This window comes from Spea bombifrons, chromosome 6 (genome assembly GCF_027358695.1).
Source record: "Spea bombifrons isolate aSpeBom1 chromosome 6, aSpeBom1.2.pri, whole genome shotgun sequence".
Lineage (NCBI taxonomy): Eukaryota > Metazoa > Chordata > Amphibia > Anura > Pelobatidae > Spea > Spea bombifrons.
The window spans coordinates 11,966,062-11,984,417 of record NC_071092.1 but is presented as its reverse complement, the minus strand read 5'-3'; the positions used below and the strand labels follow the sequence as shown (position 1 = coordinate 11,984,417).

The 18,356-nt window shown below is 37.8% G+C and overlaps 1 protein-coding gene across 1 annotated transcript in view; it reads right to left on the bottom strand.

The window, feature by feature from the left end:
- Positions 1 to 18,356, bottom strand: part of KCNT2 (potassium sodium-activated channel subfamily T member 2) — a 154,232-nt gene that overhangs the window by 63,110 nt on the left and 72,766 nt on the right. Inside the window, exons 3-6 of the mRNA XM_053470391.1 lie at positions 12,389 to 12,488; positions 9,739 to 9,787; positions 7,370 to 7,429; positions 1,093 to 1,167 (exon numbers count right to left, since the gene is read on the bottom strand). Coding sequence (XP_053326366.1) covers positions 1,093 to 1,167; positions 7,370 to 7,429; positions 9,739 to 9,787; positions 12,389 to 12,488 — 284 coding nt within the window. The remainder of the gene's footprint in view (positions 1 to 1,092; positions 1,168 to 7,369; positions 7,430 to 9,738; positions 9,788 to 12,388; positions 12,489 to 18,356) is intronic.

Below are 18,356 nucleotides of genomic sequence, written 5' to 3'. Positions count from 1 at the left end.
ACACAATAAGTTACTTAGTAAACTAAGGTATGTTGGATTTGAAAACATACCGTATTTGCTCGATTATAAGACGACCCCCCAAATCTTAATATTAATTTAGGAAAAAAAGAAAAAGCCTGAATATAAGACAACCCTATAGGAAAAACGTTTTATCGGTAAATGTTAATTCATTGAAACTATTTTTTTAATAAAAGCTATGATTGAGAAAAATATTTTGTTTTATTTCCTTCTATTTTCCAACCTGCCCCCCAGTTATGCACATCTGCCCCAGAAATGCCTTATACCTCCTATATGCCACTGTGCCCCATGATATGCCTTTTAACCCTCTAAATGCCACTGTGCCCCATGATATGCCTTTTAACCCTATATGCCACTGTGCCCCATGATATGCCTTTTAACCCTATATGCCACTCTGGCACTTAGAGGGTTAAAAGGCATATTATGGGGAAGAGTGGCATATAGGGAGGTTTAAGGCATTTCAGGAGGCAGAGTGGCGTATAGAGGGTTAAAAAGGCATTTCTGGAGGCAGAGTGGCATTAAGGGGGTTAAAAGTCATTTCACAGAGCACCCTGCCTCCAGAAATGCCTTATGCCCCCCATTTAACACTCCCCCCCGCCCCACTTACCGGTACTTCTGAGTCTCCTGTCATGTAGCTGGGGCAGCGTGTAGACTCGCGCTGCAGCCGGAAGGAGGTCAGGGGGGGTTGAGACAGGAGGATCCAGATCCCCTGCAGCTGCGGGGATCTTAGTCGTCTCATAGTCAGACTTTGAGGTCTGATTATAAGACAACCCCGATTATAAGACAAGGGGTATTTTTCAGAGCATTTGCTCTGAAAAAAACCTCGTCTTATAATCAAGCAAATACGGTATTTGTACTCAGACAGGGAGCTGGTTGGAAGACAGATTAATGAGGATGGTTGTAAATAAGGCATGTATTGGAAAAAAAAGTCTTACGTGAAGTGCCTCAAGTTGTGTCCTTGGGCCGATTATTTTATACTTGTTTAACAATGACTTACTGGAGGCAATGTCTTCATTTTTGCAGATGACACAAAACTATGAGTGATGTATTGTATTTGTATAGCTAGATACTTACTGTTATTATGAATGGTACTGTGTTGATCATTTCTAATATAAATGGTATTCTCAAAATCTGCTCCCATATGTTTCCCTGAGGAGAGATAACAAGAAAGATAACGGAACAAATACAACTTAAAAGTAAAGAATTCAATGATATTAGTGTCATCATTTCTGGTAACAGCTATTAGGCACTGCAATAACATCTCCTACCTATGTAAACCTATTAAAACCATTTTTTCTACCTGTTCAACCAACATTCCCATTTATATTAAATTATATATTGCCTTTTTCAAGAACGAATTGGACTCTTTTCAGATAACATTAGTTTAGCATCAATAATTAAGAGAGAGAGAGGAGAGAGAGAGAGAAGAGACAGACACCTGGGACACCTGACCATTACACCAACAGTGACTTTTACATTAATTTGTAGCTGTAACAGTTTCTAATCATCTGGGAAGGCTTTTCACAATTTCCAAGATTTTAGATTGAAGATTTCCCGTCATTAGAAGTAATGTATTTTAATACATTATGTGCATCTGCAGAGTCCAATAACACATGTTCACTACGACTCCAGATTACACAAATACCCCACAGTAAAAACCGTACAGATTTTTCATGCTTTTTAGATGTTACAGGACAAAACCAGAATTTGTCCATTACACTTTTCAACCTCAACATTTTCTAATTTGTGACCGCTTAGTATCCCATCAGTTCAAAATACCCTCTATCAGAGTATATATTTCTAAAAAGCAGACAACCCAGGGTATTTCTCTAGGAGTTTTTGGACAAATGCCGTTCAGCCATTTGACACTAATTTTACTACATGACAGAAGGCTTTATATTTTGCTTATCTTTCTTTACTAACTCCAAACAGCAGCACTGAACAAGTAAAACTTTAAACCAATAAAAAACATTCCCAACACAGCACAGGTCCGAATATTGGGCTTCCGCAGCCCTGTGTTTTTGAGTATTAAATTCATATATAATATATATATATATATATATATATATATATATATATATATATATATATATATAAATAAATATATATATATATATTTATATACATATAATTATTTAGTTTTTTTTTCTTCTTTTATCGTTGTGTCCTTTTTTATATTACTTATCTTTATTTGGTTTTGGTTTTATGCCTCTGTTTTACATTTGCTATTCCTTACTTTACGTTATGTTTCCGTTTTGCCGGTTTCTTCTTTGCCGCCGGCTTGCTGGGAAGTCTCGCAGGAGTGCGGGAACTCTCGGCAGGCATTTTTTTCTTTTTCTTAAGTCGCCGGACACGATAGTCCAGCAGTCATTTTGTTGGTGTCCGTGCCGTTTCGTTATTACTGTGGATGTTTTTTTTGCTTTTGTTTTAATTTTTTTTTTCTTTTCTGGGGCTAGTGGGTACTTCTACACTCCTACCAGGAAGCACATTTTTATTCTTTAGGATATGTGAAGTTTTTTGTTTAAATTTTTTACAGAGCTGACAAGGATGAACCCTGCAGCTCAAATTTGGTATAAATTTGTTTAAGTTTATTTTTTCTCCCGCTGAGGTGTACCTCAGGTTATACATGCTGCTCATGTTACACGTCAAGAGGCATGATACAGGTTGAACCCTTTATTCTGCAGACAATAAAAAAATTAAATTAAAAAAACCTTGTTGCATAGATGTTGTTCCTATTTCAGGGGTGAACACCACTGTGCAACTGGGGTGAACCCCTCTTTGTGATTTTGTGGGATCTTGCTGAATTAGGATTTATTTCTAGCAGAAAGGGATAATTTGCTGGACAGCAGCCATGCGTCATCCTCAATCTTCTGAGTGGCCACTCCCTAATCATCTGGCTCAGTACGTGCACTTCTGGGGTCAGTAAGCTTTGGACAAGGAGGTCCACAGGAGACTGAAGGCGGAATGCTCCATACCTAACCACCCAGACAAGGTATTGGCTACACCGATTTTTGATAATGCTGTTGGGGTATTTATGGCCAGGTCGGGCAGAGATCCCCAGAAGAGAATCGAGAAAGGGTCAATTGCTTGGTTTCCCTGGGCCTAGCAAATTCTTACCTCAGATTCATGGGTCCTTCACACAGTACAAAGGTATGTTATAGATTTTTTCACAGAACCAGTTCAATGGGTCAGACCCCCACCCATGGTGTTATCGCTAGATCAACAACTGGTAGATGCAGAGATTCAGGCGTTATTCGACAAGGGCACTGAAGGGGGACGGGGCGCATCATGTTCAGAGAGAATGGCCTTCACATCAACTGTTTGGAATTGATAGCGGGCTCATTCGCCATTCGCGGCTTCACAAATCATCGAATTGTTGCATTCTACTTCGTATGGACAACGTATCTGCAGTTCAGTACATCAACTAATTTAGCAGGGCCCGCTCCAAAACTCTTTCGGAAGTGACCAAGGATATTTTCCAGTTTTGCTTTCAAAGCAAGATCACAATTCAGGCGGCGTATCTCCCGGGTGAGATCAGTCTGACGCTGGATTGGTTCTCTCGCCAGCGATTGGACCCTTCACGAGACAGTTTTCTCGGATCGTCTACAAGGACGTTTGGTACTGGACCTGTTCGCCGCCTGGTCACACTGTCGACTCCCTGTCTTCTTCAGTTGGCTCCCAATCCGAATTGCGTGGTCATGGACATGTTTCTTCAGCCTTGGCCTCTCCAGAGTGTGTATGCGTTTGCCATGATTCCGAGAGTTGTTCACCAGGTTCGGTGACAGGTAGTGTCCATCCTTCTTGTCACACCATTATGGCAGAGCCATACTTGGTTCCCCCGACCTATTAGATCCAGGGATCCATTACTTCTCCCGCCGGTCACCGGTCTTTTGCGGGATCCATTGGGGAACCCTTTACGGCACCTGTCTCCTCCATTTTGAACTTCTTGCCCCATAGGTTTTCTCTGGGAAAATCTTTCCGTTCCTTGAACTTGCCACATCTGCTATATCAGCGGCTCACATTCCAGTTAATGGAATCCTGGTGGGTCAACACCTGTTGGTATGCTGTCTACTTAGAGGTATTAAGTTGGCTTGGCCTCCTCAAACTAAATATACCAGGGCTTCAATGATGGAGCACCAACGTGACCTTCCGGTGCTCCACCATAAAAGCCCTGGGGGAGTATCAGGCAGTACAGCGGAGGTGGTCTGTGCGCATTGCGCAACGTTCTTCGGCTGCCAGAAAGGAGGATCCGCTGCAGCGCTGAAGGGGACCCGGATCATTCTCTCTGGCTGCCAGTGGACAATGAGCTGGAAGGTCATGTCACGCCAGCACTCCATCATAGAAACCCCACCGGCTGTCAGAGAGAAGGATTCAGGTCCCCTGCAGCGCTGCGACGATCTGGATCTTAGTCTTATAGTTAGACCTCTATTTGCTGTGAAAAAAACCTTGTCCTATATTTGAGCATATACAGCATAATAAACAAAACCCAGTTTAGAAGGCAATATTTAGCCCAGAAGTTTCATTCCTTTTGAGAGTAAAGTAATTTTGTAAATGCAATGCGTGGTCCTTTTTTCTTAAACTACACAAAAGAATCCGTTATATCCTGATAACAGATAAGCTACCGTATTTGCTTGAATATAAGACGTTTTTTTTTTATCCACTGGATGCCCCCACTAGACACCAGTTAGCCTGGAGCACTGGGGGGAAGTCTGGGATGAATTAATATGTCTAGGGGGGCAGAGTGGCAAATCAGGGGGGCAGAGTGGCAAGCCTGGGTTAGATGTTTATAACTGGGGTCAGGTGTGCATAACTGGGGGACAGGTTTCTTCCTAAATTAATATTCAAATTTTGAGGAGGTCGTCTTATAATTAGGGTCACTTTATAATCAAGCAAATTCTGTAATTTATTATACTATATTTGGTGATATAGGTGAGGTCCTGTAATGTGTGTTTGATGGCTATATATAAAAATGCCAATAATATGCTTATAAACAGTGAGAAATATATTTGTAAATACACTTATATAAATAAAACTAGGCAAATGACCATGGGGGGACACAATTACCTTTACTACCACTAAAGCAGCAGTGTGGTAGCTGCTAAAGCAGCAGATTGGATCCTTTATTGTGTGGCTGTGGGCTGGATTTAAGCGGCCATCAGCTACAACAGTATAAAACCGGAGAGTACCGCTGAAGTACCAGGGTTGCTTTTCAGCTCTAGTAAGACACTGCTTATTATACCGTCTAAGAAAGTGTCCCTAATTGAAATGTTAGGACATACAGGGTGCTTCCACAGGGCAACATTTTTATTAATTGTCAAGCGAACAGAGGGTGGAGTTTTGTACTTAGCACTTTCCATTTACATTTCTAATCATGTTTTTTTCTTTCTTTTTTTTTCAATATAAATATTAAACAAATCAATTTTTATTACATGTTGGATAGATAAACCCCCATACTTACATTTTCACTTGTTCAATAGCCGAGATATTCTCTTTTTCTTCCAAATACATTTCAAAAATAAACATTGAAACTGTTGCAGAGTATTATATGGTACTATCAGGAGGATTGTTCAAATAGGTAAGTTTTGGTATAATATAAGTATTAATTATGTTGAGTCTACTTATCCACGATAAATTATAATTAGCCCATTAATTTAGATAAAGTTTTCATAATTTTAGTTTATTAATTAAAACTGAATATCTGCAAAAGTGCCCATCTGGTTAAAATGGCCTCTTAATGCGCATGTTAAAACACACCAAAGGGTTGTGGCAGAAACTTTGCCATTATCATCATGTTCTATATAGTTCTGAACAAATTTGGTTTAGCATCAGTTTAAGTAACCATTCATTCAATCTCCAGTTGCTCCCATTAACATATTGTGAGTCTGTTTTCAGGGGTCTGTCCTGGGTCCTCAGAGGTCTAACCTGGGTCCACTTCTTTTTAATTTATTTATAAATGATCTCCCAGGCTGGATTGAGAGCCATGTCACAGTTTTTGCTGATGACACAAAATTAGGCAGGGTAATTCAGACTAATCTGGATGTTTCTTCTTTGCAGGAAGATTTAGACAGAGTTGGGGACTGGGCGTGCAAGTGGCAGATGAGGTTTAACATAGATAAATGCAAAGTTATGCATTATGGTAAAAATAATAAAAATGCAACCTATACTATGAATAGAATATACTTGGGGAAAACTACCAATGAGAAGGATTTAGGAAAAATGGTAGACAACAAATTTGCCAACAGTGCACAATGCCAGCAAGCAGCTGCAAGGTTTTGGCATGCATAAAAAGAGGTATTGATTCACGGGAGGAGGATATCATCTTGCCTCTTTACAGGTCTCTGGTAAGACCTCACCTTGAATATGCAGTACAATTCTGGGCACCGGTCCTTAAAAAGGACATTATGGAATTAGCAAAGGTGCAAAGGAGGGCTACTAGTTATGAAGAGAGACTAAAAAAGTTAAAATTAAATACACTGGAAAAATAGTGTCTTAGAGGGGATATGAAAACATTATATAAATATATGCAGGGCCAATATAAAGAGCTCTTCAGTGACCTGTTCATAAACAGAAATGTACTAAGAACAAGAGGTCACCCTCTGAGACAGGAAGAGGGGAGATTTCATAGACAACAAAGGAAGGGATTCTTTACAGTAAGGACAATAAAGGTATGGAATTCACTGCCTAGGGAGGTGGTGTTTTCAAATACATTAGATGCCTTCAAAAGGGGTCTGGATATTTTTTTAGAAAGGCATGACATACAGGGCTATAAATAGAATTAATATTTTAGAGCTTCTTGATCCAAGGAGAAATCTGATTGCCCTTTTGGAGTCAAGAAGGATCCCCCCCCCCGATGGCAGAATTGGAAGTAGCTGAATTAGGGGGGTTTTGCCTTCTTTTGGATCAAGAATAGGAAGGTTAGGTAGAAGGGTTGAACTTGATAGACTTATGTACTATGTAACTATGTTTTCGAATCCATAACTGGAGAATTGTCCGACCACGTAAATGGACCTATTTTTATTTTGCTAATGTTATGTATTGCGATAATAACAAATAATGGATTTTTGGTGCGCACCTAATCCACTTCTGCCTATCCAGCCTCACACTCCAACAGTGCTGCTTTAAGAATAACTAGACGTGTGAGCACAGTGTAAATTGAAAAAGGGATTAGCCATACTAGGAAACTGCGTTCACTCAGGCAGTGACAAAACAACTTGAAAGTCACAGGGTGCAGCTCCGTAAGTCGAGGAAGACATCGGGAAGCAACAGATCACTCATATCTTAAAATCAGGGCTATAGAAGACTTTTAAATCAAGTATAAATATAAGACATACTATATGTTGCTTAAACCTACCTTATAGCTGAGGTAACTAAGCAGAATTGTTTCAAAAAGGCTGATCAGTGCCACTGTAACCTGAAAGGTAAACATCAGAGACAAGATAATTGTTCAATTTAGACTGAAAGCCTACATAATTAGTAATATTGAGTATAACCCGGTGCTATAAAATTAACCACGCCTACTCCATCTATTAGAACATATATATATATATATATAGCAATCAGCAGAGAGGAGATTGTGAGAGATAGTGAATGAGAGTGCCAGAGAGAGAGAGAGAGAGAGAGAGAGAGAGAGAGATTGATAGTGTGAGATGATGAGGATGAGTGACAACAGATTTTGTTTCCAATTGGAAACAGCACTCGAAATTCCTTCCGAACCAAAAGGGAACGAAAATTTAGAAATAATTTACCATTATTTTCCCTGTAATATCCCCTGCCCTGAATTATTCAAATTATTTGTAAAAATATTCCCTTTTCTCCCGCAAACACTGACTGCAGTCATTGCATTGAACCATTAGCAGGTGCACTATGAATGAAGAAAGACAAGTTGCGAACTAAACACTTTAATTTTTCTTTATTTTTAAACATTCCGTTACTTAACCCCCTCTCCTTCCACACTACATTAATTCCACTGAATTCATCAGCATCAAGCTACATGCATCAGCAATGTTCTGCAATTTGTACTGCTGGCATTTTCACAATGTTATCTGCAAAATAATGTTTTATATTTAATAAACATTTAACAACTAGATGGCAAAATAACTCTTCAAAATGAAATCATCCAGTCTACAGGTACATAATAGTCAGGCTACTAACTTTTGTTTGGCCGAGTCATGTATGACTTAATTATCATTCTATGGGTTGTGTGATGATTTTTTTATTAACGTATTTTTAATTTTTCCAGCCCTTAAGGACAACAAACAGGCCAAGATATTTGAATATCATATCTTAAGTGTAAACAGTGGCATAACTAGTGGGGTCACAGGGGTCATAACTGGGTCAGGGCTTGTGCCTCTAGGAGGCCCATGGCGACCCCTGCAACCACTTCCTGTCTCCTTCTACCGTTCGAAATTGTTCAGAAAGGGCCCTTGTGACCTGGACCGGTCCTGTCTTTATATAAGTGTGTGAGCATGAATGTGTATGTATAAGTGAGCATGAGCATAAATGTGTATATATAAGTGTGTGAGCATGTTTGAGGGGGGTAGGCAAGGGGCAAAAAAGGCACAGACAAGCTCTTTGGGGCCAATGATAGCACAAACCATCTGCTTTGGGTAAAATAGAGTCCTGATCTATACTGCCATTTATTTTAATCTATATTTTTCTAAACCACACTTTATCCACTTTGCTTTAAATTATTGTTTTATTTCTCCAACTTATTACCCCCAATATTATACAGTATGTATAATGCCTTTTGTATTTACCCTCTGATGTAACTGTGTTGCATCAAATATCACTACGATCTGAAATTAAGTAGGTTTTGTTTGAGTCTATCAGAGGAGCCCCATGGGGTAACCAACTGATTAAAAAGCACAGTTACCGTATATAAAGTGTCTCTATTGTATATGGTTCCTTTAGTAGGTTCAACGAAACCTTGTGTCTTAACATTTTCTCATTTCATTTGGTTTCTTCCAAATTTTACTTCTTAAGACATTTTGGACACTGCTATGCTTTCAATTTTGTGGGGAAAGTTTGGACAAGGCTTTCGCAAAGCATGGTCATGTTGCAGTGCAGCATGGTATTTCTTCTTTGCCATTTTTTGGAGTAACTTGTTCCTATGAGTACTTTGTTCACTTTCTTGGTTTCTGACTCTGTCTGTTCTTGTTATCTTCTGCTGATTTGGCTTGGTGCTGTTCAGTTGATTCATGTTGCTGACCCAGGTGACCTCCATTGAACTAAATGATCTTGTCTGCTGATTTGGCTTGGTGCTTTCCAGTTGATTTTGTTGCAGACCCGGCTAACTCATCATTTTGTCCTAGCCAGCTCACAGGATTGTCCTCTTCACTGTTCAGTTTCTGTATCTGAGTCCCTACCCCCGATGTGTTATAGTGGTCCTATCACCATATCAACAATGAAATGGTCCTTTTTATTACATAAGAATACCTTATATCTATAATACATGTCTTAAACACAGGTTAATTCAGCTGATTTCATAATTCACATTTTGTATCATCATATATAGAATTAAATATATTCATACATGTAAATTATCTCATAGTGTGGCCGATTAACAATAACAAAAATGTACAGTCTTTCCTGACCTGAATCGCTGTTTATGAAGCCAATTGGGATTGTATGACATATGTAAAGAAATGAATAACTAAGAAAATTAGCTTTATTGGCACAAAGTATAGAATATTGAATGAAAAATGGTTATATGCGTCTTACCTGCAACCCCCACAGGGGTAAGCTTCTCTGTACCCATAATATATGAGACCTAGAAAAACAGTGAAATGTGTTACATTAATTACTAATAGTTTTACAGCTATCACATTCTTAGGGTATTAATCAAAATCATGTTTCTTTTTTTGGTGTGTTTTATTTGGTCCAACATTTGACTTAAATTTGAGGGTCTATCATTGGACACTGCACAACAAATGTAAATGTATTTATTTAGAAATTGTTCCTATGTAGTCCGATTCCCCAAACACACTCATGGAACAATTGTCGCCTTGCTAAGTCAAACTCATTTAATTGGTAAAATATAGAATTTGTGTTAATGTGGTGGATTTGAGGAAGCACAGTGAAATATATCTAGCATTGTTTAATGACATCAATAGTTTTCAAGGTTTATTGTGTGTGACAACACAATACTGCTGCAAATGATGTCATCCCAGAACTGCCATTGTACTCTGCTGCTTTCAGTGTATCTCTATATCTCTTTCCTATTTAATCATCTCACGACAAGATACACTTCAATTAGTTTTCCCTGTATTTCCAGGTAGTTTACAACATATCACTCAGTAAATTTGGCAATGGCCCCAGTTTAAAGTACATGCAGCAGATGAGATATGCCTTTATGAATGAAGCTTTCCCGCTGCCATTGGGAAACTAATGACTCCTATGTGATCAAAATATTGGATGTTTCCTTTTGTGAAAAGGGGTTGTGCAATATTAACATAGTAAAATACATCATAACATTCAACAAATAATTGAAAATATGTAAAGAAATAAGCCCTAGAGTAGTGGTCTGCAACCATTATGTTTTCCAGGGATGTCTATTACATTAAATGGGTTTATGGGCAACCATATTAAAATCCTGTTCACATGGGCCGATTGTCATATCAGCGTCATTTATAACCACTATTTTCACCCTCTGATTTTTATAGCAGGATTGGAAATGTAGAAATATAGAATTTGACCACAGATAAGGACCTTTCAGTGCATCTAGTAGAAAAAAACATAAACCTTATTTGCTCCTAGGTCTTGCTTTATATTTAGGATAGCCTTATGCCTCTCCCATACATGTTTTAATCCTCTTGCTATAATGACCTTTCCCACTTTTGCTGGAAGGCTGTACCACTTCCTTAGTGAACTGCGATGCTCTTTGTATGCATCTGCTTCAGGAAACAAAATGCTAAATTTCAGTAAACTTTAAAAGCAATGTTGGCTTCTTCAAAAGAAATCCATTTTGAGAAGCTGTTTTCTCAGGGTGACCAACTCTGGCTTCTTCCAGACAGCTAGCTGGTCAGCAATAGTCTCAGTGAGCAATGCAATTTTCATCTAGAATGGTAAAAGGGATCTTAACTTAAAACCTCTATTATTTGCTAGCCAAAGCAAATGATCCTCATCACAGAAACAGCGAGAGAAGATCACTTTATTAGCACCAGGCTAATGCTCAACTGATAATGCCAGTGTGCATCTACAGCCTATTAGCTCTCAATGACATTGAAAAGAGTCTTCAGATGACATATATTGTTATCTGCAATAGGGTAAAAAATAATGCAATAGATTAGGACTGAATGGTTAATATTATCTTGTGACTAGAATGATTACAGCAATATTAAATGTTGTGTACATAACTGGGCCGCAGCACAAATTGCTAAATTAGAAAGTTGTCAAGAAACCAATTTCACCCTGAATAATTTTCTAATGCTGAATCTGTTAATTAATGTATCTTGTTTATTTTAAAGTCATGGCCAAGTCATTGATGCCTCGTTGTTTAATTGATGTGGGTGATGTTGGTGATGTTAATTGCTGTCTGGCATGCAAAAGAATGAACAACAAGACTGTGAGTAGAGCCCTGTTCTTGTGAACTTCTGTTGGAAGTCTGAGGGTAATGGGGTAGAAGGATGTAAAAGTCACTGGCTTAAAGATCTGAATGGTGGGAGGTACAGATGGTCATGACAAAGCTGGAATTCTTTAACAAAATGAGAGTAACTCACCATTACTTTTTTTGATCTCTTGCCATTTAGCATGAGAGATATCACAAATGTAAGTGCTTATTTCTAGAATGCAAGCTACACATTTGTGTAGGTCAGTGCATGGCAACTAAACAAAAAGTAGCAACGAGCAACGACATTGTAGCAATTGTGTGATACATTGTTTTTGCTATCATTTCATCGAGTTATAATCTTTACTTTTTACTGTGTAACTGTAAAGACATAATCTTTTACTTTTAAGTTTACAGGTATAAACGTTAGTCCGTTCCCTACTTTTTGGTTAGTGGCTATGGGTGTATCACAGTGTTATATAGTCCTAAAAATCATAAAATATATAGCAATAGCACAAAATCTGCCTATAAGTATATATTACACTATGCTACATTATTAAATCATTATTATTGCAAACATAGTACTTGATTATTTTTTAAAAGATTTCATTCAATTATATTCAAGCTATTAATAAGTTACTTAAAAGTTTAAGCAATATCCTTCCTTTAACCATAGTAAGCGCAAAACAAGGGGTAAGGCCCTCCTCAAACAAGCTTACAATCTAGAGAATTATACCTAGAGATCTACCTAACTGTAAAATATTCCCTGCCAATAAATGGATATGGTTTGCTATATTAGGCCACTGCAGCAGTAAAATAAATTACCATCCATCGCCATCAGAGGGTTGATCAAGGAGGACTCTCACAATATACAGCATACAGCTGAGAAGCTTGAGCGAGAAATTGAACAGCCGTATTCTAAGACCTGGAATAAAAGTGAGAAAGGACATTTATTTATTAATAAAGTTGTAACAAATTCTGTAGTAGTGGATATAATAAGATTTAGTTTAACAGACAGATGAGAACAGATACACTTGGCACGGAAGGGTTGGCAAAGGGGGTCGCTGTTGCTGCTCTGATTTAGTATTATGCGCTACCGCCTAAAGCCTTTTTAATGTTTGTTGCAGGGACACTTCAGACATCATCAATGAACTGTAAGGCATGTCATAGCTCAGTGTCCCCTTTAAACTAACACCTTTTCCCAAATGCAAATGTGTAGAGGGATGCAACTGCCCCCCTCCCCCAGCAGCTTGGCTTGCGGGAGATGTATTTGGCCTAAGAGATCTCCTGCTTACCACCGCGCACAAGGGGTATACTCCCCCCATTCTGCTCTTTCACTAGCTCACTTAGGTGCTCCAGGGATTCTAATAAGACCCCTGTATGCATGTCCAGAACACTCTCCCATTTATAACAATGAGAGTTCTTTTTTTTGACTGCTTCATATAGCCAAGACTGGCACAATTAATATAACCATGTTTGTGGGTATCCTACATGTATAATGAATGCATTTTAAAGTGCTTTAATGTGCAGTTTTCCTTGGTGGGGCTACAGTTGGGCTCCTATTATCAGAACATTTTTCTGAGTGTATCTAAATTATTTTTACTTCATTGATTCTGGGTACTGTACCATTGGCGTGCTGTTTTTTTCTTAACACGTTTAGATATTAAGAAGAAAATATTTTAAAGACCTCTCTACATGCATACATGGTGCTTCTAATTTTGTGAGTGCATTATACACATTTTATATTCCCCATCTGTTTTACATAATACACTATCGTTTTTATCCACTATATTTTGTGCATCTTTATTTTTGACTGTTTACTTTGGATTGGCGAGTTGGGGTATCATTCTGGAGATTGCTGCATTTTTGCATACTAAACATCACCAACAGTGTTTTATGATTGATTTGTTACACACCCACTGGTGTTTTCTGAGTTACACCTTAAGGGGTTAAAAAAGCTCTTTTGCGTAGCATTGGTTGTATAACGATCCCAGTTAGGTACTATGTTTTTTCTTGTTTCAGTACTAAGAAAAGCCAAACCAAATACTTTACCGACATTTCATTTCTGCCCTACTTTCCTTGGCACCAAATCTATTATCTTGGTTCCCAAATAAAGGTTTCTTCTTTACATAATCAGGTGCTAAAATAATGTGCCAACTTAAAATGAAGAGACAATAAAGCTGGCATGAGTTTAATGTATTTATTTACATAAATGCATTTTAACATTTTTTGTATTTCTTAAGCCCATTTAACCCAAAACCAAATTAAAAACACTCTACACTATGCAAACCATGTTTACAAAATAAACAGCTTTGTTCACACAATAATTTAACGTAGTGATCATTCTGGGGAAGCACTGATTTATAATAAATGCATGCCATTATGTTATTTATGAAAGAACCCAATGATTTGGTGTGTTTTTATAACCCTGTTTACTAATTTCAGTTGCATCTGCTTATTTTGGAAAAACACCAAAATTCCCGTGTCTTCCAAACTCCCACAGCAATGCTAAACAACACTGAAGCAATTAAAAGGTATCGTGTGTCATTCTGCTACAGAAAATTGCAATAGCATTACACAAAAACAGTTTCTCTAATTATGTGCTGTTCTAATCTTAGGCATATGTTCTGATTGTGTTTTTAAAAATGTTTTCCCAAATCTGCCCAGTGTTTGTTGTAGAGTGACTACGTCAGCCATGTTTTCCAGGACACATATAGTTTTTACATATTGTAGACACTTTGATTCTAACGGTTGTGGTTAGAGGTGTGTCTAGGGGCATCTTTACAGATTTTATCTTTAAGTGTTTGACAGCTCTAGTATTTTAACTAAGCTCCAGTGGGGCCTCCAAGGATTTCCTAGCAATGGGTGATAGCTGCGGCAGAGAAATGGGTCTTAAACATTTAATCCATCTTCTTCTCACTATAAAATGGTGTAGAACAGTCAAACTGTAACAGGTCAAAAATAGAAGAAGGCTCCAGGCACGCAGGGGTTCCATCAGACAGATTTATTGTAGGAAACAGACAACAACGTTTCGACCTCACGATGAGGTCTTTATCAAGTTGATAAAGACCTCATCGTGAGGTCGAAACGTTGTTGTCTGTTTCCTACAATAAATCTGTCTGATGGAACCCCTGCGTGCCTGGAGCCTTCTTCTATTTTTGATTTACTGGGGAGCTGGCCCTTCCTGGCACAGCTAAGCACCTGAGTTCCTGTGGGGAGTGAGTGCAGATTCCTAATTCTGGAAACTGTAACAGGTCAGCATTTTTGCAGTCTGACTTACTTTATTACCATTACAATCTAACATAAACAGTGGTCTCTTTCACAAAGATCTAGTGAGATCTAGTGAGTCTGCTCTGTTACCTTTAATATTGTACCACTACTTAAGAAATCTGAGCATGGGCTGAGTTTCCTTAATTGTTGGCACAACTCTTTTTGTTTATTTACACATTCCAAGTATTGTAATTTAACATAATTTTATAATCTCAAACTGCATTGTTCCTCTTCTGGTGTGTGCCAGGTAAATGCTTGGCCATCTTTCAGAACATGTAGTTCAGCAGGTAACCACACTGGTAGCATATATTATTGAGCCATGAGGTCTGGGTAACACCAACAAAAGACCCTCTCTTCTGTAGTGTGGATGTGTAGAGTTCCAGAAACAGTGTGACTTTGGGAAACTTCTCTGGAAGCTTTTTATGTCTAACCTAGGCCAACATTATTTGTTCTTTTATGTTACAAAAATGAACACAAGTTATCACATCATATGGTAAGCTAGGGTTTCAGGACCTTGGGTTTTGAGATTTCAGTTTGATCTAAACAAATGTCATTCAGGGCCTCTTCAACTAACAGGCCCATAATTAGCTCTTTAACATACCTTCAAAGCTCAGCAGCAGGGAACGCCTCCCAAATACCCCTAATTTACACTGTTTCGTCTTGGACTGTGCTCCCGGTCCACTAGTTCCTCCTTTAGCCCTTCTATTTCTTTTTTCATGTCTAACTGCTGGCACAGCACTATATTGTGAGCCAGCCATAAGCTGTGCTTACAAGCACATTGGGACACTGTTATGTGTACATGGCAGATCTGGCTGTCAACTGTTGGCAGAAGCCAGTATTGCTGACTTCCTGTTGACCAAGCGGTGCATGCACAGGTACACTGTTTTATAAAAAAAATGCCTGATGCCTGGCGGTGGCTTCCAGTAGGCGTCACTGCTGACACCCACCCGAATGCCACTGGAGGACAGGAGATCTCCAATTTCCCCCCCCTTTCTGACTGATAGCATGCATTGCGATCAGCAATGCAGGTCAATAGAGCCCTGCTTGCGGATCACAGTGTGATCAGTGCAGAGGAGATTGGAGGGAAGAGAGGGAACAACATTTCTTCCTCTTCCCACAAATAGAAAATGAAATATAAATAAAAATAGTGGCATTCATAAGATGTACAAAAGATTCCAAAAGGGATCTCTATCCATATTACACAGATAATAGTGCACACAACAAACACAAATTATTAAAATAAAAAAAGCCATGGACTGGGAATTGAGGTGAGCGGCAAGAACAAATTCATAAAAAAATATATTCGAGGGATTCAACAACCTGTTTATCAGGAAGTCATCCCACTTATTTTTGTAGCTATTTTTTATTTTATTTTGATTTTGGTAGGTAACACCAAAGCAAACCATAACCCCATAAGGATAAAGCTGATTTTTAAGTTTTGTATCCTTCGTGACAACAATTGTTTTAACATTTCTGCTGAGTTTGTGTTTAGCTATAATTTTCTTCTTTCTCATTTAGGGTACCCACACAAATTACATATTGTTTTTTTCTTTCTTTAACTACCATAATTTGATCATATCATCTAATTTTAATATAAAATAAATATATGTTACAAAAAATTAGTCTTGAATTTAGAAATACTCAATGTTTTTTAGATTTGTCTTTTTTTTTTTGCTTTTTTATTTATATGGCAAAAAGTACAAGTAAAGTATTGCTCAAAACATTTTTTTTAAATCTGGTCATCCTGTGCCCACATCCTATTTGGGACATCCTTCAAGCCAGCCAATTCTTCTCCATCAAACCTATTTTTTTTAAAAAACTAGACACCTCAGGGTAATTTTAAATGCTGATACTTTAACTCTTTCTATGTACTAATGGATGACTGAATGATAAAAGGGGAAGATATTTTAAAAATTGCAGGTCTCCAGCGGACATCAAATAAAATATATTGTCCGTGGTAATGTTATGCTGCAAATTTGTGATTTAGGGACAGCTAATACAAGGAAAAAACTGAGATAACTTTTTTGGGATAATAGCTTCTTGTTGAACAAATTAACTTTCCCTAAGGTATTGCAGCACTACACTGTAAACATTTCACACATCACACTCAAATCCCTTGCCAGCCAGTGATGCTCAATATTCACTGAAGATGAAGATATAGTCAGCTTCTGGGCTCTCTGTACCTCTTTGTACAGCAATGAGGAAAGCTTTTTAGCCTTTTACACTGGCTATAATTACAACTACATTATAAGCATCAATAAAATTCTAGGAAATGTAACTCTCATACGAGTAGGAAGAATCACTGCTCTTGTTCTTATTTTGCTTCCTGAGGGATTTGAGTTACACACATTGAACTGGTCGACTTGACACTAAAAACTCCCCTTGAATGTCAAGCCAGCTTGGACTCATATAGCAGTTTTCATTATTAAAGAATGTAGAATTATATTTTTTATAAATATATTATATGTGAAATCATGTGAAACGGTGATATCGATTTGGTAAATGCATTTGGGTTTTTCTCTTTTATATCTGGCTGCTACCCAGTTAAATATAATTTGAGTTTAGCCAATGGCCTCTGTTTGATCTGATCTTGATGTACACCAAATGAGTTACTCATTAATAGCTTCCACCGAGTTTACATATTTGCTTTGGCCTCTAGACGTATGGATCTGGGTTTGTATGAACTTAATTTTTTAATAAATTTTACCTAATTTTTGTATTAATTTTTGTTTGTATGAATCTCCAAAAATTAGGGTAGACCTCAAACAAATGAAATGTTAAACTTTCAAATTTCTGTTGGGATTTGTTCATTCTTTGTCTGGGCTCTTTATGGTGCTATTTGATCAGGAAAACTGGGAAGGGTCTGTGTGTAGTGGGGTACATAATAAGTGACTGAAAGAAATAGAGGGATAGTCCAACAGCCTGTGGGGATCTTCTTTCTTTTTTTAGTCTGGCCAATCAATGATGCCATTTTAACTCCAGAAACCAATGAAAGTTGGAAATGTCAGACAGTCAGTGAAAGTATTAACTGAGACTAAAACTCATTTCTGCTGCTGTAAGTGAAAGTAAGTGAGTCTAGGAGGTGGCAGAGACCTCTCTCATTGAAAATATTGCTCCAAATTTCCTTTCTGAATAAATAAACCCCTCCAAGTTTAATCAAAACCATTTTGTCAAAATCAATTTTGCTCCTCTATGCCTTTTCTTAGCCTTGTTGTCTCATTGCTCTCTGTACCAGGAATTATTCACCAAAGTGAGAGTTGACAGGAGTTGAGGTTTTAACTTGCCGATTCCACAATACATTTTAAAAGTCCAACCTAAGTTAATTTACAATTAGAGTAGAGCTTGGCTGGTCCTATATAATCCATACTTTATTGACATCACATTACCAATCTAAAGCTGCATTATGTTGTTTTAAATAAAAATAAACCCAAATTGCTTAAATGTATTTTGTTTACCTCTAGTTGCATTTTTTTTTTCTCCATCATTCAATTCCAATAAGATGGTAGGAAATCGCTTTTAAATT